The following is a 23873-nucleotide window of genomic DNA, read 5'->3' on the forward strand; positions in this document are numbered from 1 at the left end:
TAAACGTTTGACCCAAGTCACATAGTTTAAAAGACAATGCTACAAAACATTAAAGAAATTTAATTTTACAAAAGTATTTTATGATTATGTGTCAAACTCAAATTAATGTAAGATTCCATTTTTCTGTTTACACATCTGAGACAGTTTAAGTACAAGAGATTTGGAAATAATTGCTTTTCCAAGGGGAACTTGCCACTCACAATATGGCAGACACCTATATACTTACGTAAATATAAAAAAAGATATATAAGCAATTTAACGTAGGTTGTAGTGCAGGGGCCCTCGAGGGCCAGGACGGACTTTGGGCACCCCTGTTGTAGTGCATATGGAAAAGAGCTTTGTGACGTCATTTCCTTGAAAAACATTGGCTTCCGAAGCGAACTTGCCACTCACAATAACGGTAGACACGTATAAGTGTCGTTCCTGCAGGGTAAGGAAGCTACTGAAGCATCAACTTTTCATATATGTAAAACTTATAAAAATACAATAAGCATTTGTGTCTTAGGAAATTAGACTCCGCCAGTCGCCTACATTTTCTTCTCAGGGTGACTGAACCAAGCGAACCCTATTGCTGCTCAGTTGACCGCTGACCAATAATAACTCTCTGCGTCACAGCTGGGTGGAGTTAAATTCTTCGGGACTTTTGTTGGCTGCAGTGCAGACAGGGGGCGAAGTTATTAGTCGTCTAGGTGGCAAACTGAAGAAGTTTCCTTCTAAAATTTTGACGTAGTTCAAACAAAACCACTATGACTTCGACGAACATGTTCCAAGGGTTGGGTTCTGGTGAAAAACCAAGTTCCAGGTGACTATAATGCCGTCTAACGGCTAGTTTAGCCGAAAGATAGAGGCTTATTTTGACTGTTGATAAACGTTGTCGAGTAACGTTTTTCGCTTTCTTGCAACGTCACTTGCTAATTTCTTCTAACATGAGGCTGTACATATATTTTTTTACCAGGGTAATTTTTACATAATGTAATATGACCATTTACCCAGCTACATAAATATAAGCGTTATTGTTTAAGTTAAACTCAAGAGTCAAGATAGCCTCTAAGCTAGCCTACCAGGCGTTGTCTGTCCCTGCGGAAGTGCGAAATGCTCTTCAGACTGCTCGTCTTTGTATTCACCAATAACAGCGGGGTGGTCACATTGCTCTTGTTACTCAGGAGTGTGTTTTTCTTCTTCTTTCTTTTACTATCATTCGAAAATATCAGCTATGCGGTCAACCTCACTAAACAGTCGACTGCAAGGTAGTTGTATCCTGTTTTAAAGAGATATTGCCAAACTAAAAAAAAAAATGTTTTCAAGCTTTCAGCTTTATCTCCGAGCGCATATAATCAAATAACATGTAATTTGGCTGCCCTTACAGTATGTTTGGCTGCCACATTATACAGGCAGATTACATACTGTTTATGTCCATACTTATTTTTAAAAAAACAAACAAGCATTATATTGTGGCTGTTTAACCAGATCCATCCTGAAAATAACTACTCGCTACTTTTTAGGCTCAACCAGTGTAGTCTTGAAAATATAGTTTGCTTTTAGTCTTTTTTTTTTTTTTCTTCCCCAGAGATGTATAACTATGTGAAAGCTTTTGTGTTTCAAATCCTATTCTCCATTTCCTAAAAGACAAAAATTAATTTCTAAAGTAAATTGTTGTTTGTTTGTTTTTTAGAACTTGAGTACACATACTTTATTTTGACAACAAAAAAGGTTTAAAACAGCAGTTAGAGCGCGACATGGAGCCTGTGCTTACTTTGCACCAGTTGTTCTTGTTTTCACTGCCAACACTCTGGCACAAGAAATGGAAAATCTGGAGGTATGGCTGAGCGGTAGAACCACTTTTCAGAGATTCAACTATGAGATTTTGTGTCCTATTTCTGATCTCAAATCTTTTTTTTAAAGCTCCAACACATAAATATTACTTTTAGCTGGTCAGTTCATTTTAATATCTGTGAAGGAGAGCCTTCAAAATAGGTTTTTAGCTTTTGGGCAAACTGAAATGTTAATTCCTTTGGTAATTAAGTATTTATAGTATTATAAAAAAAACATTGATTTTTTTTTTTTAACCATCTCACTGGTCATCTACTAATACAATAATGCACTCCGGGTTATGGGACAGTGGTGTTTATACAAATAAAATTCAACTAAAAGCACTTACAGGACATGCAATTTACTCTTATCCTTCTTCAATTCTAATTAAGAATATTTAACAGTTCTAATTTTCTGTTTGACAAGAAAAAAGCCTTGAATTTGTAGTTTAAATAATTCATTATTAATTTATTGTAACTGTACAGGAGCCTTTTTTTTGTCAAGATGGATCATTAAATATTCATATTGGGAACAGAAGCGACGTCGTCCTGTGTGTGTGAGAGAGCTTTAGCTGTTCAGTTGTTAAACATGATTAAATTATTGTTAACAAAGGGAAGAAAAGACACAGAATTGACATTTAAACTGTTTTTAGCATTAGCATAGTTGTTGCAGTTTGGTGGTCGGCATTTCTGACTGTAAATGGGATTCCCCATGTGTATTTCCTGTTGATTTACTAGATATTAGAAGTCAGAACTCAGCATGTTTAGTGATAGATAAAATTAGACTCTTCCAACGAATAAAGATGGAAACAGAACAACTTTGCTGTTCTTTATTCTCCTACTTTTGATTATATCTGCTGGTAATTTCTTCAATATATTTGTATGTAAAGATTGAAATGATCCTTCTGCATAGCACTCTAGGTAACTATTCCACTAAGCACTAGAAATGGAAAATGTTTTTAAATTTCTAAACGCTGAAGTCTTCAATTCTAACCTTAGTTTTCTGAATACCTAAGCAGTCTGTTAGTTTAGAGATATAAACTTTTAACAAAAGAATAAAAAGGTTATCTGTCCTCGTTCCTTAGTGAAGGAATATTTGTATGTCTGAATGAGATAAGAGTGTAATGTAAGAGCTATTGTTTCGTTTTTCCATGCAGGGTGCTGCAGCCTCCTGGTGGCGGCTCCAGTAACCTTTTTGGTGGCTACGAAGAGGATAGCGCTCCATCAAGACGGTCTAATAAGATGGCCTCTAAAGTTTTTGCCTCACCAGAGGAGCCCCAAAATGTATCAAGACGCTCCAATCCGCCAGGTCAGCTTTGTCCAAGTCTAAAGTGTGAAAGTTGTGAGTCTGATGTGATAATGCTAGTATAAATATAGCTCCTATGTGTCTGCTCCTAACTCTCCTCTGGGTTCTGTCAAGTGTCTGATAAAACCAAATTTTGTTTTTCTGTCATTAGATTGTGCTCACAACCTGACATGAATTTGTTTCTACACCCAGATTACAGTTTAACGTTGTAACCTGAAGAAAAACTAATGGAAACATCCTTTAATGTCTGTCGGTGGATCATTTCAGATTTTTCAGCAGCTTGATGGCAGACACATTGAAGCATGTAGATTCACATTAGGTAAAATATGAAAACAAAAATAAGAAACTTTACAGTAAAGGTAAATTGACAAGATGGGGGTGGGAGAAATATCATACTCAGATTCACAGAATTGTGCAGCTGTATAAAACCATTTTCTGTCGAACATAAATAAAATCTTCTGCAAATGTAACAATCTAACTAATTTGGGTATCTAACTGTAGAGCTGTAGAGCTCAGCGTCATCCAGACTTTATTACTGCTGCAAAGTGTGACCACACCTTGCTGTTACTTTGTGCAGGTGGGAAGAGCAGTGGGATATTCGGGGAACCCGAAGCACCATCTCGGCCACAGAGGCCAGTACCTCCAGGTGGAGCCTCCAGCAACATATTTGGGTCTGCAGAAAGCACACCTTTTGTAAGCTCCAGCCGAAGCCACCCAAACAAGCCAAAGGTAAACCAGAAGCCCACTTTTTGGTCTCTCTGATTAAAAACCTCAGTTTCTATTAAAAACATAGCATCTTTTTGTGCTTTGATTTCTCCTATTTGGCTATCATTAACTATTGATAACTTTTACTCTGACAAGATTCAGATTTTTCTCGAGGACTCTTCATTTAACTCTCCTGCAGCCCCAGAATTTATTATAGTGTTTCAGTTTTTTTAAAAGGCTACTGAAATGCAATCCTTAAAATGTCAGATTTCTCTCTAATAATTTATTTCAGAATGAGTCTAGGCACCAAATAAAATGTAATTTACTATCCATGTTATTACAAAATAGTTTGTGGGTTTATGAGAGCTGATAAATAATAATAAAAAAAACAAGTTGTTGTGTGGAGATCTATAATAAATGTTGAACCTTTCATCTTTTGATCCAAAAGAAAACGTTTCAGTACTTGAAACACATGGCTGATTAATAATAATAATAATTTAAAAATAATTTTTGAAAAATCAGTTTCGCATATGACGCTATAGAACTAATGCAACTGTCTTAGGTTTGTGTCCTAAAGTTGCCTGAGCTCCTGAACCATTGATAATTTGTGGCCAGTCACAGGATTTGGTGTAAAACTGTTTTCGTTTTGCTCGGGGATCCAAGAAGAGAAACTCAGATTGAACTCGTACTATCTCTTCCCTTCATCACCACTTTGCTCCTGTCCTATGATTTACTTATTTTTAAAAAAAATCAGCTTTTAGTTTCATTGAAAGTTTTCACACTGCATGTAGTGGAAGTGATTGTTGTAAGGTCGCCAATAAACAGAAAGTCTCTTATATTCACTTATCCATTCACTTATCCAATAGCTACTTAGACTACAGTGTCACCGGAATCAGATTAATGAAAAATGAAATGTATTTTAATAAAAAGAAAGGCATAAATAACAAAGAAATCAGTTGCCCTCTCAAACATTGTTACATTTGCAGAAAATGTAATTTATGTCTGAAGTCTCCCATCATATTTAATTTGCTTCTGGACACTACAAACTGTATTTTACTATTGCGTTGCATGCCACCTAGTTTCACAGAGAACATTTTTTTTTCCCCATCAAAATGAAACTGAATTAATCTTTTTCCCTTTTGTTATAAAATAAATGTATCTGATTTTGTTGCAGGACAATCTAAGTGTGGGACCTGAGCCTAAATCACCAGGTGAGTTAATGTTGTCGGTTTTCAAAATGTTTTATATATATATATATATATATATATATATATATATATATATGCTGGAAATATTTTTGCTAAAAGACATGAATATGAAAATAAATTAGCTACAAGTCTGTCCTTGCATAAAAGGGTCATTTGTTCCCAATCCACACAGTACTCATAATTCAGTGAATGCTTTTTACTTAAATTATTAACCCAAATTTGTACATTTTTGTTACCCCATGTATATCGTTATTGGCTCTGTGTTGCATTTATTAAGAATAAATATGGTACAGCATTAGGTCACATGGAAAAGACTCTTTCTTCTTTTCAGGAATCTAAATCTTAGCAAAACTATTTATTCCACTAATCTGCTACTTATTGTAGAAACTCCCCTCTGTTTCTGAGGCAGACTTTAAACACAGTAGTGCTAAAGTCTTAGAAACAAAGATTTTTTTTCCCACTCTAGTAAGTGAAGGAAATGCCTCCCATAAGAACAGCAGGAGATGTCTGTGATCGCACCTTAGTTTCCTCTGTGTTGGACATGAAGCAGTTTTCATTTACTGTGACGCCTTGTCACTAACCATCATTTGAGAAACTTTTTTTTTTCCTCCTCTAAGCACCTGAAGCCAAAGTGAGCCAGCCAGCAGTGAAAGAGGAAGTCGCCAGCCCTGCACCTGTGCCTGCTCCTGCTCCAGCTCCTGCTCCTGCTCCAGCTCCAGCTCCAGCTCCAGCTCCAGCTCCAGCTCCAGCTAAGGAAGAGCCTCCAGCCGTCTCAGCCAGTCCGGATCCAAAACCTGCCGCAGCTGCTCCTGATGAGACAATGCCGAAGAACCACGAGCCTCATCTGGGGCCTAAGCCTCGCTCTCACAACAGGGTCCTCAATCCCCCCGGAGGAAAGTCCAGCGTGGTTTTCTACTGATGATCACACACACATCGCTTCTCCCAGTTTGTTCATCGTCTGCTTCCCTGTTGATTCTCTCATTCCTGTTCTGCACCTTCAGTGGTTAATTCATCTGTACAGCACACAAGCTGCCTGTAGATCTTTTGGTGGTGTTGTCCACATCAGATTTCTGATTTCTAGTTGTTTTTCAACTTGTTTTTGCACTTTTCTCTCTTTGTCTCAGTCCTGTCCTTTTGACTCTTCACCCCTCCTCTTCCTCCTCACTGAATCCTGCAATGATACAATCACACACAAGTCAATCAGCTAGCTAGGTATGTCCCAATCGATATGACTGTAACAGTGCTCAAATTCAGTTGTGCGGTTATTCTTGTTTGATTTTTGAGGATATGTAGATTGGATAAAAACAAATTTTCCAAATTAAATGGAGACAATTTTTATTTTTAACCTCAATGGACCTGAATTTATATTGTGGAGCTGATACTTATTAATAAACCTAATATGTAGCCTTTCAGTTAGAAGAGAGATATAGATTTTTTTTTTCACACCAAAGTTTTTGTGCAAAATGTTTCAAGAAATTTAGCGTGCTTTCAATATTTTTGACCTGTCAGATCCTTACGGTTTTTATCATTTAAATGTGTAATTAGATACCTTATTAGCTTAGTATTTGTCATCTTGTTTTAATTTACTATTGCCTAACATGTAGACAAAACTGACATTAAAAATACGATCTGTATGGGTGCCAAAAAAACCACAATCAAACAAATATGAATCCTAAGATTGACTTTTAAATGTTTCCTCAAAGTAAGTTTCATTTTGATTGTATGTGAATGTATTGTGCGGGTACTTCTCTGCTCTGTCCTCGTTGCTTGCATTATCTGAGAACATGCCTTTCTTTTGCTTGGGGGTCAGCCTCTGTTTATGTTTTAAATTAAAACGGCTGAAGACGTGTGAACTCTAAACAAGCTCGCAGCCCCCCTGAGTGCAGGTGGGCTCCTCTGGTCGCCTTTTTCATCCACATCATTAAGCACAGACGAGTTATTCCGATGCCAGCCTGTCCCCTCTCTGTTCGATGTGCCTGGCAGCAAATGAGTGCAGCAGAAGAAAGGAGTCCTGTGTATTGAAATAAAACTTTTGTTTTGCATTTGAGCTTTGTTTTGTTTGCACTCCCAAGAACAGGGAAGCATCTCTTGATGACCTTGATTTCACTGAAGAGTAATTAAAATCATCTCCATCTCAATTACACTTGGGTTTGACATAAATTTGATGAATTCTTATGTTAACTTTTGATGACAGCTGAAGAAAACAACTAGTTAGGATGCATTTTATAGACTTGGGACAATGAGGCGAAGACGCTGAAGCAACAGCTGGTGTAAACCTTAGACATTGCACCATGCTGTCACGGGTGTGATGCAGAGAAAAGCAACCGTTTACATTGCATCAGAGTACGTCTATAGCCAAGAAACGCATGTTGTGTTTTTTTTTTTTTTTATTGACTAAACATAAGATCTCCATACAGGTAGAAAAAGTTTATTTAAAGGGGCGGGGGGGAGATCTGGCATCACTAGTGAGGCAAGTTTGTTCTACCAACATTTAGAAGTTACCATCAAGACATGTTTTTCTCAGCAAAACAAAAAAAACTTGTGGCTAGCGAAAGTATTTATGTCCCTTTCCCACATTCAACAACCACAAACCTCAACGTTTTGTTTTGGGTTTTATTTTGACAGGTCAACACAAAGTAATAATTGCAAGCGAAACTGGATCGACTTGCGTCTTTGTAAGGTCGTGAAATGATCGCTGATTTCCTCCTCTGGGCTTCAGTCTGTCAGCTTCTGAAAATGAAGCTGAAGAGGAACAACGCTGCTGACTCACTGTCAGTCACAAGACTTTAACAGCGACACATTACACGAGATATTCCTGTTTTCTGTGTTTAAATAACTACTCTGACAAGCACTTAATTGGATTGTGTACATAGCAAATCTCTAAAAAGGAAGATTCATCAATTTTATAAAATGGGTAAGTAATGTTAACATGGTTTAAGTATAAATACTGCCTGTTAACTATAAAAAGTGATTTATTGAACATTTTGAAGAGTGTGTGCTCGTTATGACCAAGATTCTGGCATCAGTTATTGATGCGGATACAAGTCAAGTAAAACTCCGTCAAAAACATGTGGGCTTCCGGTTTAATACTTTCAACATAAAACTAACAGGGATAAGCAGAGGTAAAAAAGCTTTTCTTACTATTATTTCTGTAGAATCCATCTGTACATATGGTTATTTAAGTGGCCCATGTTAATAATAGATTTGTAAATCTGATACAAAAGTTTTAGTACTTCAACAGCCTTTTTCTATGTTTAAGGCGTTTTTAGATAAATATTTTTCTAATTATGTTTTTTATTAAGTCAGAAACAACAATTACAATACTTATTACTCAGTTCATAGCAACGAATGCTAATGAATAATTTCCTGTTATTTTTCTGAAATGAATTGCATGGCTTTGTTTTTTTTTCTTCAGGAAATAAGATTAGTGCTGTACATTTTTTTCTCAAATAAGAGTAGCATTATTTTAATGTGTTTTTACTTAAGTAGAAGTAAGAAATAGTTAGACACACAAAAAAACATCCCAAGTAAAAGTAAGAAGGGATTTTAAAAAAGGCTGTTGAAGAACTGGGTAACTGTTCATACCATCTCGTTTAATTTGTTAAAATGACTTAATTTGACAGAGGAAAACTATAAAGTTATGTGCATGCATATACAGTACAGTATAAAGTATTTGCTTGAGTATATATTCAGTACATAGTCAATACGTACTGACTATGTACGCTTCGCAATAAATCAGAATGGTACAGAAAAATGTTTTTATTTTCAAGAAAATTAGTCAATTTAAGTTAGACCTGTTAACTTGTTTTAGTCAGCATGGAAATAGAGAAAAAAACAGAACAGAATTAATAGGACAAAGAAATCATGTCAATCCTCAAACTGGGGGAATTTAATATAAAATAATAATTAAATGCAACCACATTTTTTTTCAAAAAGAAGTGATAAATGCCTATATTTTCTGTCCCGATTAAACTATGCGCACAATTGTTAAATACTCACTGAACTCATCATTCAAACTGTGATTTGTACAGCTGAAGTTGTCGAAACAAGAAAGCTAAAAATGTTCCACTCAAACTGAGCAACGCACATTCACTTCAAAAATGATGTGTTTTTGTGTTGATCTCCTGGGAAAACGCAGGTTTGGGGTTGCATTATAGGAAAAGGTCAAAAAGTATAAATAGTTTGGAAAAAATAAATATGCCCCACTACTTAATTCAATAATTAATGGCGCAAATAAGAACACGCCTGGAATATAATTAAGAACTTGAACGCAATAATGTCTTTAGAAGAAAGGTTTCTAAATCGTCCAGCAGAGGTCCACACAGACACGTTGAAGCAGCTTTTATTTTGAAATCGTACAGCTGTTTTCTCGTCCGTGTTGCTTGTCCGACTTGACTGATTTCAGACGGCGTGACGTGGGGCTGACTCGGTCAGCTGGCTCCTCCATCTGAACGGCAGGGAGAGCCTCTCCCAAAGGGAGACATCACCATCAACGCCCGACGCAGCTTCACCGGCGGCCCGCCGGAAGAGGAGAGAAACATGGGCGGAACGCGGCTATAGTGGCGGATCGGGCCCCAGCGGCAGTGGGGAGACGCGGATTATTTATTCACCTATTTATTTATTTATTTATTTCCCCCGCCAGTGTAATGGCAGGGGTCCATGGCTGCGGCTGCTGAGGAGCAGGTGCAACATCATCGTCGGAGGCTTTTCGTTCCTCGGCATGGGCTGGGAAAGGGCCGAACCCCAGGCTGGATCACTCCGTGGGAGGGGGCCAAAGGCTGGGCCGCGGCTGGGGGCCAGAGCCTGCTAAGACTACGACTGATAAAAGCTCTGTGAAGATCGGCGTATTTTATCCAATATGGCCCTTTTACAGCTCAAGGTTATCCGCACACAGCAGCACGCGTAACCGGCGCATCTGCAGACCATGGAATAAGCGCTTCCTGCAGCCTGTTGGAGGAAAGACTGTAATAAAATACCCTCTATTTCCCACCCTAAGTGCTGACTGGGGTCGTAACACTGTGACAGTCCAGCCTCACAGGCCTGAACATTTTTTTTTGGCTTCTATAGTCTTGTTTGGATAAACAGAGTGCTGCTGCCACGATGATGGAGATAGACGAGGTGGTGTACCAGGACGACTACGGCTCCGGCACCGTGATGTCGGAGCGGGTGTCGGGCCTGGCCAACAGCATCTACCGGGAGTTCGAGCGGCTCATCCACAGCTACGACGAGGAGGTGGTGAAGGAGCTGATGCCGCTGGTGGTCAACGTCCTGGAGAACCTGGACGCGGTGCTCACCGAGAACCAGGAGCACGAAGTGGAGCTGGAGCTGCTGAAGGAGGACAACGAGCAGCTCATCACCCAGTACGAGCGGGAGAAAGCGCTGCGTAAGCAGGCGGAGGAGGTGAGTAACAGACACTCCTTCATCCTCATCCTCGCCTCATCAGTCACGGCCCTTCTGGAAAGGATTGGTTATTTTAAGACAGTTGGCATCAGTCTATTATTTATCAATATACTTTATGCGCGTAGAGATTTTTTTACAGTCTTACATATGTAATAATAGATGCATTACAAGAAACAGCCTATACAGTATAGGCAGAATGTAGTTATTACTGTACAGTGTCAGAGCCGGTCCATGGCATAAGCGAACCTGGTTACTTCTGTTTGGGGCAAGCAGGGGGCCTCCACTTTGTTTACTTCACAAACAAATAACAACAACAACAAAAACCATTATATTCTTAGTCAATAATTAACTTTTTTTTCAATGTTGGTTTCTGATTGTCTAAAACAATTTCAAATTCTTCCTAATTTAAAGCCCATTATTTACTGTCAAAGGAACATTTAAGAAACGTTGATAGTTGTACTGCCTGTAATCAGTGGTTGTTTTTGTATAAATGGATGAACCAACCCCTCCTCCTGCCACCACACACAATCAAACAACTAACAAAAAACAGGTTTTATGCTGTAACTTTTCAGGAACACTAAAAACTAGATATTCATTTTATAGACACATCTGTCAACATTCAGGATCAGTGTAAAAATAAACCAGTTCTTGTCTGACCTGTTGATTTTTTTTAAATTAAACGTTTCTCAATCTGCTGCTGGTATCATTGAATAAACTATTTTATACCGTTTATCATGTAAAAATAAAGATTGCACCCACTTTCAGTAAAATGAATAAATCCAGTTGAGGTTTCAATCTAAATATTGTCATCTTAATAAAATAATGGTTTTTTTGTACCTAAAACACAACAAGATTTGGTAATTTAATTTATTTATTTTTGCCAAGATCATTTTAGTAAAAAAAAAAAAAATACTTTGGCCATTATTGTAAGATATGCAAGATTTTTGTAGTAGAGATTGTAGAAAGCAGATCAGACAAAAACGCAGAAAATGATCAACAATCGCCACAGGCAATAAAAAAAAACTGTTCATGAAACAGTTTAATGATACTTTGGTTCTCTTGATGCCACCCAATAGACCATGCCACCCTGGGCAGAAACCCAAACCCCTCACACTGCTGCTGACTGTAATTTTACAGGGATAGAAAGGCTTGACTAGAAGGCTGCTGTTATTCTCTGGGCTTTCCGCCATCAGAAAAGCGATATATTAGCAATATGCTTCACTTACAGAGTTCTGTCACCAGGCCTCTGGAAGTATATGCAAATATAAAATAACAGCTCTCAATATGCAAACGCAAAAGTAAAGAAACGATCGGTCTGTGGATTCTTGCAGCAGTAACTGGAGTGCAGCATCACTCAAACAAAACAGAGAAAAGCAGAAAGAGTACAGTAGCGCACATCAACATGTAAGCTATTAAATTAAAGCACATACTCCACCTCTAGGAATTTTTTAATACCCAACCATGAGACCATAAAGTGCCTTAACTGTAATTCAGCGTTTCACTGGCATCCATACAAGCATCAACTTTACTTCTAATGCGTTTCGCCGGCTCTTCTAAGAGGGTTCGTTTAACAAGTTCAGAGTGTTTTCAGTACAAAGTTGTTGAATTAAACCACTTCCGGCTGCACAACACAACATATTGTATTTGCAAATTACTAAGAAATGTCAGGGCTCTTCACTTCATTGTAAAAAAGCAACTGAAAGCAGTAAAAACGTGGAATTTTAAAAAGGTCCCAACAACTAGGAGAAGGTTTTTTTTTTGTTTGCTAACAGTGATGTAAATATGGTGACTCACAAAGAGATTTGAGGAAACATAATAAAAACCCAGAAAATACACAGCCGAGTTGGAGTTCATCCTTCACTTTTACACATCAGTTACGCAAACATATCATTTGGTATCATTTAGCAAAGACAACCGGAGGCGTACGCAAGCTAGGCTCCGGAGCTCCCAGTAATTTAAAAGCTTAGAAAACACACTACTCAGATTTTCTCTTCAAGACGCTGTTTGTTTACACCTAAAAAATGTCGGTCCAAAGAATGTAAGGCGAGTAGGCAATTAAGTTATTTACTAGTGTAAGAAAAGTACGACATACATTGGAAATGTTCATAAGTAACCATGCAAACTGCAAATTAAAGCTATCCATCCATCCATCCATTTTCTGTTCACCCTTTGTCCCTAATGGGGTCGGGAGGTGCTGGTGCCTATCTCCAGCTACGTTCCAGGCGAGAGGCGGGGTACACCCTGGACAGGTCGCCAGTCTGTCGCAGGGCAACACAGAGACAGACAGGACAAACAACCATCCACACCTAGGGAGAATTTAGAGAGACCAATTAACCTGACAGTCATGTTTTTGGACTGTGGGAGGAAGCAGGAGAACCCGGAGAGAACCCACGCATACACAGGGAGAACATGCAAACTCCATGCAGAAAGACCCCGGCCGGGAATCGAACCCAAGACCTTCTTGCTGCAAGGCAACAGCTCTACCAACTGCACCACTGTGCAGCCTAAAAATTAAAATTAAAGCTAGTACTTTTTATATATCTTTTATTTTATTTTATTTTTTCTGTAAACACTTGGAGCAATGGAGCGGCTTAGGTAAGATAATGGATAAAAGGTTAAATTAAGCTCTGCTTTAGCCTGTGCATCTCCTCAGGCTCTTTGAGTTTGTGTTTCATTACTGAACTGTGTTTACCCCCCAATTTTCTTATTGCAAATGACCCAACGGAAATTATGAAATGGTAAATGTTGCTGTTTACTTTTTTAGTTTGCAACTTCTCCTCATACCTTTGACCCTTTCCTTAGAGAAACTAAAGGGTCAAGCTGGTGGTCAAGTGAGGGTATCCCACATTAAATACTCATGCAACCTTGAATCGGTTCTGCCTGCTCACAAAGTCGGTGACATTAAAAAAACAAACATAGTACCATAAGTGAGTCATTGGCAAAGGGTTCAGTGGGTCAGTGGCATCCAAAGTCAGCCTTCGAGGGTCGCTGTTTAATCCCTTCTTACTTTAACTTAACTGAATCAAACCATGGTTCACCAGCAGGGCTCTGCACATCTGGATGACCAGCTGAAGCCAGACACATTTAAAACATGTAGAACTGGATGTGGACATCTCACGCGGATCACAAGTAAAACATTGCGGCTCTTTTAAAACGCACTGAAAGAGCGATTCTGGTCAGCACGTTATTTACCAGTGCAACAGAGCGACTATCACAAAGCAACATCAAATGGTTTTATTGTGGAAGTTAAAGTCAGCAATAAATATTGGAAAGCTTTGAGTAAGATAAGCCCACAGTTTATGAGTGACCAAATAAAGCATTTTTTTTTTCCCTTCATGGTTTTGATCGAAGAACACAATGCAATGGATAAACCGGTCGTTTTGTCTGACCGTGAGCGGCGCTCGGTGGGGGATGGGTCGACGTCCGCACGGTTGCAGTCAAGGAAATCAATAGCGCACAGAGCGCTGGCACTGTAACCCGATTTGAGCAGACAACGGGATAAAAGCAAAGAGAAAGAAACAGGCTGGAGCTTAAGGAAGCCACAGTTGGACTCGGGTCAAGAGACAAAAAGCTAATAAGAGAAAAAACATGTCTGGAATCTCAAAACACATTAAAACTCTCTCTTGAGTAAATGTTGGGAGGCTGGAGCAAAAAGCAGCTCAGATTACGAGGTTGTTGGGCCTCAGATGATGGAAAACAAAGACAGAACCTCGACTTGTCCATAAATCAAGACTTCCATTACCTGTTTTGAAACTAAGCTGCCATTTTTTTTTCCTCTAATGGACTGGTCAGCTTTCACCACTGAGCATCACATGCTTTATATAGTTTCTGTTTCAGTTTTGTTTTCTGATCTTATTCAAATTAAAAATGTTCCTCAGGTTGAATCCTAAACAAACAGGTTTGACCCGACAACAAGTCTACAGGGTTTCACAGCGACTATGCAGATTTCTCAGCATCCTCCCTGCTGTTGTCACTTCAGTCTCTTCACGGATTTCACACGTTATAAATAGCTGAAAATGTGACCGAACTGCATTTAAATGCACTTCGCTGTGGCTTGTCAGGGAAGTAAATTAGATCCACTCCATCATCACAAGGATTCCTGATGAATTATTCATCCAAGAGAATGTACACAGAACCAAAGAGTTTGACTAAATAATATTTGATTTAATTTTTATCCTACTCAAGGTGATTATTTTATTCCTTTGCATATAACTGCGTCCTTTGCCAGTCTAGGGTGATGGGATGATGTTTTTTGAAATGGATGTCTCATAAAATTAAGACAGATATCCAAAATGAATACAGTTTTGGGCACAAACACAAAATAAAAAATGTTTTCAGCCTTTATCTTATAAAAAAATTAATAATTTTAGGCCCAAGCTTTACAAATTAAAAACCCGTTTTTAGGGAAAATAAGTATATTTTGTTTTAATTTTGTGATACATTTCCTTGCAAAGTTATCCATGACCTATTGAACCTTTTTTTTTTTTTTTTACATGTAAAGCCACAAACAACAATGTCCTGATAGATTGATAGACAAACACAGACTAGCTTATAATTGTGAAGCAGACAGGAAGTGATGCATGGTTTTGAATTTTTTATTTTACTAATAAAATATGTGTTGTGCATTTACATTCCACCTCTGACAACACTTTATACTTGAAGCACAGCTTTGAATCTCATTGTAGTGTGCATGTAAGAAAAACAGATCTGTTGAAGTCACACTCTTCCACCTGAGCTGCAGATCTCTGCAGTTCTTCCAGAGTTACTATCTACCTCTTGCTACTTCTCCGATGAATCTCTCTCTGCCTGGCCAGCCAGGTCAGGTTTGCGGCTGTGCAATGCTGTTTCTATTCCTGGCGGATGTATTGAGCCTTTCTCTGTGAGATGTCCAAGTTTGGGGTAATTGTTTTCTAACCTGACTCCGCTTTAAACTTCTTTAAATTTATCTTTGTTTATCTGCCGTGGTCGTCATGGCGGCGTTTGTTTACGGATGTCTTCAGACAAACAAAACAGTTGGATTTGCAATAACATAAAATTACACATAGATGGACTTTATTTACCGATTAGAGCTACTTATAAGTGCTGGATGCTGCCCGCCACACTTTTTATGTTTTTGTTTATTAAAAAAAAAAAAGAAAGCCGTGTTTTTAATGTGATAAAATATGGGAAGGTTTATTGGTTATGAATACTTTTTGCAAGGCATGGTATTTAAGGAAGTATTTACCTTAAGATATATCAATAAAATCTATAAAATCAATAATTTTATATTAAATCTTTGTCAGAGCTATTTCATGTGAAGTCCTGTATCTCTGCTGCAGAAATAATTCTGGTCTCCCTGCAGTCAGAGGATTACAGCATTAAGCCTCTGTGTACTTACAGCACTGGGGGGGAAAAGGGCGGCATTGTAAACAGCTTTATGAAAAACAAAAACACAGACATGGAGGTGTGGAGCTGTGTGGCTCGCTCCGTACTGCTACAATCTGAAACAAACTGTGAAATGTCTCCAAGTGAGACAAATCAAAAGATGATAAAACCACAAAGGAATGCCTTAAAACTGACCTAAGAGTTAATCAGATCAGTCTGCTGTGTCTCGGTAGCAAATCTGATCACTATAATACTATAAAACCCTTCACTTTTTCTTGAGTTGTATGTTTATTTATTTATGTACAGCTAAGGATGGTAGATATCTTTCATTTATGTAGACAGCTGAGTCTATTAATAGGGTAGACAAGCATAAACTTATTCCTTTATGGTAAATTATTGGTTTGCAAAGTGGTGTTTCATTTTGTTTCCTTTTTGGTAATGTCAATTTACCAAAAATAAAGCAAATCTAACATTGAGTTAATGTTTTTTGTCTCATTGTGTTTCTTTACCTTTTTAGAAATTCATTGAATTTGAGGACAGTCTGGAGGCAGACAAAAAGGAGCTGCAGATGCAGGTGGAGCTTTTGGAGCTTCAGGGGAAGCAGCTGGAGCTGAAGACGAAGAACTACTCCGACCAGAGTGAGTGGACGTTCTGTCGTTTATGAAACAAACCAGGCTGCTGAAACCAGATGGGAGTTCTCAAGACGGAGCCTGGAAATAGCCTCTCCTGCTAATATAATGCATCCTGATTGGATCATTTTCGGCCTTAGATTTTTGTCGGGCACTATAGTAATAAAGAACCAGACGTTTTCAGTTCATCAAAACTAGAAATTCACCTTTCCTTTTTCCTCGCAGTCACTCGTCTTGAGGAGCGTGAGGCAGAGATGAAGAAGGAGTATAATGCTCTTCATCAGCGCCACACCGAGGTAAACAACATTTATCTTTTGTTTGTGTTTATCACGTTTCTAGGCCTACACACGCTTTGCAAAAACAGAAACATTCCTTCTTTCACTCGGCATTTCAAGAACAAATTTCTTTCAGCCCAGGAAGTTTTATGTCCCCAGTCATGCGAAATTTGTTCAACAAATAAGCAGTAAATGTCACACTTACATGCAACCTTAGCAGTTAATATAAAACAAATGCAACTCCTTTATTTGTTTTTATTTTTTTGACTTTAATTGTTAGGTTGATCAGAGTATCTATCACAGTTTTAAATACTGATTTATAACTCACTGTTTTCTGGTTTTTAGATACAGCATCATTTCTTTTAGCCTGTGCTCAGAAGGCTTGACAGTGACCTATTTCCATCTTGCCACCATTCGGTCTCCAAAACTCACGTAAACGTCGAATTTGCTTAAAATCTACTGGATTTAAACCGAAACATCTCCTTTCATATAATGAGACAAGGATTGAGCTTTTACGTAACAAACACTTTATGGAGATCGACATAATTATGAATGTGGGTAAAAAAAAAACGCAAGTTCTGCACATTGTACAGTGTAAGAGCTGTCATGCTGTGGGCCAGTCTCTGTTCCAAAAGCCTTGAAAACCTTTTTAGTAAGCATGTTTAAAAGATCATCAGCTAAATCGCAACACAAATATCCAGGTCAGGTAATATTTAATAAAAGTATACATAATAATTTAAATTTTGTGTAAATAAAATGATTTTTATTCATTATTTGTTTCTATTTTTAGTTTCCCGTTGCATAAAAATAACTTCCATTATAATATACAGTACAGACCAAAAGTTTGGGCACACAGTTGTGTCCAAACTTTTGGTCTGTACTGTAAATAATTGTATTTACCTATTTATTTTTACATTTTAACCTACAAACTGCAAATGCCAACCCTAATTGTCACTGTAGAATATATAGTAAAGCAGATTCCTTTCTACTGGTCTCTTTTCATAACGGATCTAAAGCTTAAGTTTCGTTGCTGTTCTGAAAGTAAAGTGTGTCGCTCCCCAGATGATCCAGACGTACGTAGAGCACATAGAGCGGTCCAAACTGCAGCAACCAGGGGGTAACAGCCAATCAGAAGGCCCCGGCTGTGGACGAACGTGAGTAGACGTCGTCTCGCACTTCGGCTCGTCTCTCTGTCGTTCACTGATGTGTTGATTCGACATGCAACTCTCACGCTGTCTTGTTGGAAGTGTTTTACGTTGTGTTCTGGACATATCAGGGGGGTTTTTGTTGCTGTTTTCATCTGTGTGTCGTCATCGTGTGTTGTGGAGAACAACTCATCTGTCGCACTGATACAGATCAGAGGCAGTGAGCCAAAAATGGATAGCGGCGTTTTGGGAAATCATTGGAAGATAGAAAAGTTTGGTACTCATTTATCAGCTTGCAGCGGTGAGCGCAACGCCGCCTCAGGGCGTGAGGGAAAACCAGGAGCAGGACATCTGGAGCAGCTTCACTTAAAATGCTGCATATTAGGTTTTTTTCAGCGTCATTTCTCAGACGCTGAGAAATGTTGCGTCTCAACATTTCTCAGCATCAGTGTCTGATCCTGTAATAAATCCTGATGCTGAAAATCTTCTAAAACACTTGATGGAGCCCGGCGTTGCGCTGTGAACCCCACTGAGGTTTTGCAGACAGCATTATTTAGGAACTAGAGGAAAAGCTGCTGCAGTGAAACCCCCACTAGTAAACTGCTTCTAAAGAGAGGAAACTGAAAAAATTCAACGGAACCGCGATCTAAGGATTTGCGTGTGTGTTTCTGTGCGTCATCATGGCACCGTCTCCTGTCTTTCACTAATCTGTCTGTCTTGTCTGTCCTGCTGGCTTTTGCTCTCTGTGCTGCTGTTTGCACAGTCATCGCCACACATGGAGGAAAAGGTAAATCCAACCTGGTGCCATAGCTGCCCTCTCCCCCGCTTCCCTCGGCTGCATCCTGTGAACTGACCTGCTTGGAGTCGAAACCAATATTCTCCCTTCTTTTTGCCTTTTTTCTGATGAAATCAAAAGGTGTCATGTGGAAGTTTGAGCACCTGAAGTCAAAATGTCTGTCTCTGTAAAATGAAAATGATTCAGTCAGATCACGTCTCGATTAAAAAGTTTTACAATTTTGGTATTTTTATTAACTGATAATCATTTGATGGAGGTTTTTCAAAAGGCCATTCTTTAGGCCACGACATAAACCTTCATCTTATGTCTCTCCTTTTTTTATATAAATTGTGATTTCTTTGTGCATTTTTTGATCCTGTTTTAGATTTAAATCCTTTTTGTTGATTGACAACCAGTCATGGGGCTTTGAGCTGTTTATTGCGATCAACAGCCAAAATCATGATTTTTTTCCTCTTTATTATTCCTCTTTAGTAGTAAAATTAGTGGTCCTTTTCATAAAATGCATTTTTATTATCCTCCTTTCATTACTATTCTCAGAACGTGAGCGTGAGAATAGTAACAAACTAGTTTTGTTAGTAACAGTGAGACAATATTGACATGGAGTGCTCAGACCTTTGCACGCCGCTTGTTAAATAAACAACTTCCCTTATGCATTTGCTGCCTTATTAATGCTTGTAAAAACGACTTAAAATCATGAATGTGCTGACTTTGTATTCTAAAACCAAATTTTAAAAATAAGGAATGCATTAAGCATCATGTTCAGAGTCTTTTCCTAATCTACCTTCTCCTCTTTATCCTTCATGTTTTTGTCCTATTTTGTCTTCTTGCCTGCCATCTTTGTCTGCTGTCGCTCGTGGTTTATCTTAAATGACACAATTTGAGTTTGATCAACAAAGTTGGCTGTTGAGCCTCGAGTTAATTCAGTAGGTTACATTTTTGCTTAACGTTATTAAGGTGGAGAACTGTTTAAGCTGAATTATTGATTGAATTAGACTCAGGGGAGATGCATTCATAACACTAGACATATTTAAGTTTAGTTTGGACCTTCTCAAAGCAAACTTTGAAAAGGAAAACAACTTCCGTTCTCAAAATGTTGAATTGCTCCTTTAAATGAGCCAGATTTGAACAGTGATGACTGCGAGAGGCTGTTTATTGTTTGCATTAGCTGATCATTGAGTCTCTTCCATCTGAGGGCATGCCAAATGACACCCAGTCCTTGAATATGATCAAGATCTAGTGCTTTGCAAAAGTATTAAAACTTTAATTTTTTTTTTTTTTTTTACATCTTGCCTCATTACAACCGCAAATTTATGCAACTGAAACAAAAAAGCTCCAAATAGCTGTGAGGTAAAACACAACTGATGACAAATGTTGTTAAAATAATAGAACTGAAAAGTCTGACAATCATTTACACTTAGTTTTCTGAACTAGTTTTCTGAAGTGAGAATCTGAGTCAAATCTTAAATTTTTTTTAGTTAAGAGTATATGTGTCAAACTTACAGCCTGCAGGCCGAAACTGGCCTGCTGTGGCAATGTTTGTTCCCCCTGGACCTCAGGATGCCACAGAAATACAACTTCAAGATAGCAGTCAGATCAAAACAGCCTTTATTTCTATAGAAATAAATCAATGTGAAAAGATGTTCAATATTATTTTGTCTTAAGAAGTACAAATTGAGTCTAGAGAAAGCTAGCTCTCTATTTCATTAACAGTTTGTTAACGAGATTTACCGATACATTCGGGCAACAATAACATTGTTGTGGCCCAAAATGAAAATGAAAATGAGTTTCATGTGGTAAATAGAAATGCAAGCCACACTTTTCAGACTTTATATTTATGCATTGTTTTGTGCCAACGACACACCTTGAAGTTTGTGGTTGTAACGTGGCGAACTTTGACGTAGGCAGACTGCTTTTGCTAGGCGTCGTGGCAACCAACACAGTCTCACATGACTCTCCACCCCTCTCTCTCTCTCTTCCCCTTCCACCTGCAGCAAAGCGGAGCGCCCGCCGTCGCTGAGCCTGTACCCTGGTGGCGAGGGCATGGTACGTGGGGGTCACGGGGGGGCTAGGATGATGCCCGGGACAGACATCTGGCAGGTCAGCGGGCTCGGCCATTCCACCTTCAGCTCCGCCTCTCAGGTGGGACAGACGGGGAGGGAGGGGGGACGCCCTGTCCTCGTCCACAGCTCCCTGTCAACAGCCGGGGAAGTGGAGGACGGAGGGGCTGGCATCACTGCTGCGCTCTCACCACTCCTCCCACGCCTGCTTGTGTCACTCATAGAGAAACAAAGGTTTTCAACCACATCAGCCACGAATCCAATCCGCTCCTTTAAAATCTAATTTGTATGTTTATGAACATTGACTCAAGCATGCAGGGATCACGATTATTTGGGTCATTTTTGTGCAGTTTTTTTTTTTTTTTGTAACTGTGTGATTATTTTACTGTGGGGCTTCCACCGTGTGTCGTCGTGCTACGCCTTTCGTACACATGTAGTCATTTTTTTAAAGCTTTTAATTTAAAAGTTTGTGATTGTTATGTTTGTTTGACTGCAAGAGAAACTAAAAGTCCTTAAAGATAGTCCTTAATGTTCTAAGTGGACTTCGGTCAATGCTGTGTTTTAATTAGCATCTAGCAATTTAACGCTTATCCAAGATATAACAAAGAACATTGTATTTATTCGTGAGCAGAGTTGCCAATGAAAGCATTTCTTAGCTGTAGCGCCGATATAAAGTAGAACACATAAAAATAGCATAACAAATTCCCAATATTATTATTCCTGTTTACAATCATTTTAGCCAATACAGCACAGATAGACGCTGCAGCAAATGAGAAAAGCAGCCATTCAAAACTCTCACGAGTCATTGCTTTAAAATGCTCTTGGATTATTTACAGCTTGTTAGCTGACTTTATTTTTTTTTCTCTGGAAGCACCAATTTCAATTTGATAGCAGTATTTATTTGCAGGTCATAGGTTGCTAAATGCAAAATCAAACCAATATTAATTCATCATTTGTTGATTTTCGCTAACTACTTCAGGCTTCATCTTTGAAATGACTTACGTATTTGTGAGCTTTTATAAAGATTTAAGATGAGAACTATATCTAAGAAAGTTTTAATTTAAGATACTGGTCTAACTCTAGAATAAATTAATATAAAAATCTGATTGTAGTTTGTATTCTTAGCTCTTAGTTGAAAATCAAAAATATTTGTAATGATCCTCACATAATATGTTCATCATCTCTACCGCCGCTCACCCAGGAGGACGAATCGGAGTCTGACTCGGTTGCAGCCACACCCAGCAGCACAGGAAGCAAGTCCAACACGCCCACCTCCTCCGTCCCCTCCGCCACCATCACCCCCATCAACGAGGGCTTCCCCCCGCACTGCGACTTCGACACGATGCGCGCCGGGAACCGCAGGAAAGGCGCCAAGCGTCTCAGTCGCAACATGGAGGTGCAGGTTTCCCAGGAAACCAGGAACGTCAGCATCGGTGGGAGGACGTCGCTTCTGCTTCCGTCTCATCTCCTGTCGCTTACAGTTCAGGAAAGATGTCATAACGGCTGCTGTGTGACTCCTCTCCAGGTATGGGAAGCAGTGACGAATGGTCCGAATTTCAGGAAATTATCGACTCCACCCCAGAGCTGGAGATGGGAATGGATTCCAGGGTTTATGGAGGTGGAAACAGGTAAAAATCCAAAGCAACTATTGAGAATCCATTTATTGTTCTAAGATTGTTTTTGCAAGTAAAAATCTGAAAGGTGTGCTGAGTATTTGAATTAAGCACCCTTTACTCTAATAAAGCATAATCAGCATCAAGACCTTTGAACACACCAGACAGATAAAACAGTGGAAAAGTTGAGAGCAGGGTCAGGTTATGAAACAACATAAATACGAATCACTGTTCAACCCAGCATCCAAGCATATAATGATCAGCAAACAGCCTGAACCAAAACGTATTCTTGTGTTAAAGTGGCCCAGTCAAAGTCCAGACGTAAATTAATTTGAGAAACCGTGCATGGAGGAACTGAAAATGTACATTCAGAGAGTTTTTCTTTCCAAGGTGACTGAGCTTGAGTTATTTTACAAAACAGAATTAGAAAAACTGTTAATACGTAGACGTGGAAAGTTGATAACAGACGTATCCCAAAAAAAAACTGTAACTGCTGCAAAGTGTGGACTTTCAAAGTATTATTCCACAAAGTTGGGTACAAACACACAGCACATTCTTCAGTTTAGATGTCATTTCCCTTCCAGATCATAATTATCTACCTCCTTCTGCTGGTTCATCACACAAAACACTTAAAAGGATTTTTATTGATTTCATTTGGGATTTTGTTTTTAGTGAATACATTTTAAAACATTCTACAGATATGAAAACGTTTGCATGTCACTACGTATATCTGGGTGTTTACATCAGGACAGTTTTTGCCTTCCAATAATAAATAAGCCTTAGTCCAGGATTTTCCTCTTACAAAATAAATGCTTGAATCGTTGGTGTAAGATTCGGAACTGAAACAGTCAGGTTGTTTGTGGTAGGAGGGATTTTCTTGTGTATACATGGCCGAGGAAAATTATAATTTTTCCACTGATTGTTTTCCCCCAGTCCTTCTCAAGGGATTGTTAACGAGGCATTCGGCATCAACACGGACTCACTGTACCACGAGATCAAAGACGCAAAGTCGGACATCATCGGGGACGTCGACGCCGGTGCCGAGCTGCTGGGTACTGCCAACGATTTCATGTTTCTGTCGCATTATCGCTGGTTTTATGTTTCATAACAGGCCAAAATGAGACGTTACTCTGGTGCTACTCGGATGCCTGGCCGTGTTGCACCAGTTGTCTAGGATTTAGCAGAGAAATATTCTTCTTGCGAGGCTGGGAATGTGGTTTTCTTTGCATGGAAAGCTGGAGCAGGGCATCACTGCAACGCCATTCACAAAAACGTGCAATCTCACACACTGTCAACCCCAGCAGTCCATTCATGCAGTGCTACTTTCATTATTTCTTTGTTATACCAAATTGCTTGTTTTTCACCCTATTTTATTATGAAGCAGTGGAGGGTTTATTAAATTATAAGACGTTTGGTTCATTCTCGATTTCATCACAATCATTATTTATCCTAAAGGCCCATTGTTTCTCTCAGCTTCGATATTTGTGCAGTTTAAATGTATATTTCTTTCAGTTTCTGTTTCTGGGATTTTCCTGGTCGTGCTTTGCGACTTATTCAAACTGTTTTA

General features: G+C 38.8%; 2 protein-coding genes across 16 annotated transcripts in view; both read left to right on the plus strand.

Moving 5' to 3' along the window:
• Positions 1 to 641: 641 nt before the first annotated feature.
• Positions 642 to 7074, plus strand: jpt2 (Jupiter microtubule associated homolog 2). The gene is made up of 5 exons (XM_005807038.3): positions 642 to 802; positions 2966 to 3117; positions 3692 to 3843; positions 4994 to 5030; positions 5645 to 7074. Exons 1-5 carry the CDS (start codon positions 747 to 749, stop codon positions 5944 to 5946), a joined length of 699 nt encoding a protein of 232 aa, XP_005807095.1. The 5' UTR covers positions 642 to 746; the 3' UTR covers positions 5947 to 7074.
• Positions 7075 to 9472: 2398 nt separating this feature from the next.
• The window catches only part of mapk8ip3 (mitogen-activated protein kinase 8 interacting protein 3), a 30637-nt gene continuing 16236 nt past the window's right edge, over positions 9473 to 23873 (plus strand). For 5 of the 15 annotated variants that reach the window (XM_023348716.1, XM_023348723.1, XM_023348720.1 and 2 more), the window contains exons 1-9: positions 9474 to 10427; positions 16309 to 16429; positions 16646 to 16716; positions 17758 to 17849; positions 18604 to 18627; positions 20628 to 20775; positions 21895 to 22126; positions 22219 to 22321; positions 23240 to 23358. In XM_023348716.1, coding sequence (XP_023204484.1) covers positions 10128 to 10427; positions 16309 to 16429; positions 16646 to 16716; positions 17758 to 17849; positions 18604 to 18627; positions 20628 to 20775; positions 21895 to 22126; positions 22219 to 22321; positions 23240 to 23358 — 1210 coding nt within the window. In that variant the 5' untranslated portion in view covers positions 9474 to 10127. Of the gene's footprint in view, positions 10428 to 16308; positions 16430 to 16645; positions 16717 to 17757; positions 17850 to 18603; positions 18628 to 20627; positions 20776 to 21894; positions 22127 to 22218; positions 22322 to 23239; positions 23359 to 23873 lie in introns of all 15 variants that reach the window. The other 10 variants (XM_023348721.1, XM_023348732.1, XM_023348726.1 and 7 more) reach the window with 6 other exon arrangements.

Source organism: Xiphophorus maculatus, chromosome 16 (genome assembly GCF_002775205.1).
Source record: "Xiphophorus maculatus strain JP 163 A chromosome 16, X_maculatus-5.0-male, whole genome shotgun sequence".
NCBI lineage: Eukaryota > Metazoa > Chordata > Actinopteri > Cyprinodontiformes > Poeciliidae > Xiphophorus > Xiphophorus maculatus.

Excerpts from the sequence above, each read along its gene's own strand:
- jpt2 (XM_005807038.3), top strand. The coding sequence starts at position 747 with ATGACTTCGACGAACATGTTCCAAGGGTTGGGTTCTGGTGAAAAACCA. Across the intron at positions 3,844-4,993 it reads GCCACCCAAACAAGCCAAAG|GACAATCTAAGTGTGGGACC; the intron begins GTAAACCAGAAG and ends ATTTTGTTGCAG. Across the intron at positions 5,031-5,644 it reads ACCTGAGCCTAAATCACCAG|CACCTGAAGCCAAAGTGAGC; the intron begins GTGAGTTAATGT and ends TCCTCCTCTAAG.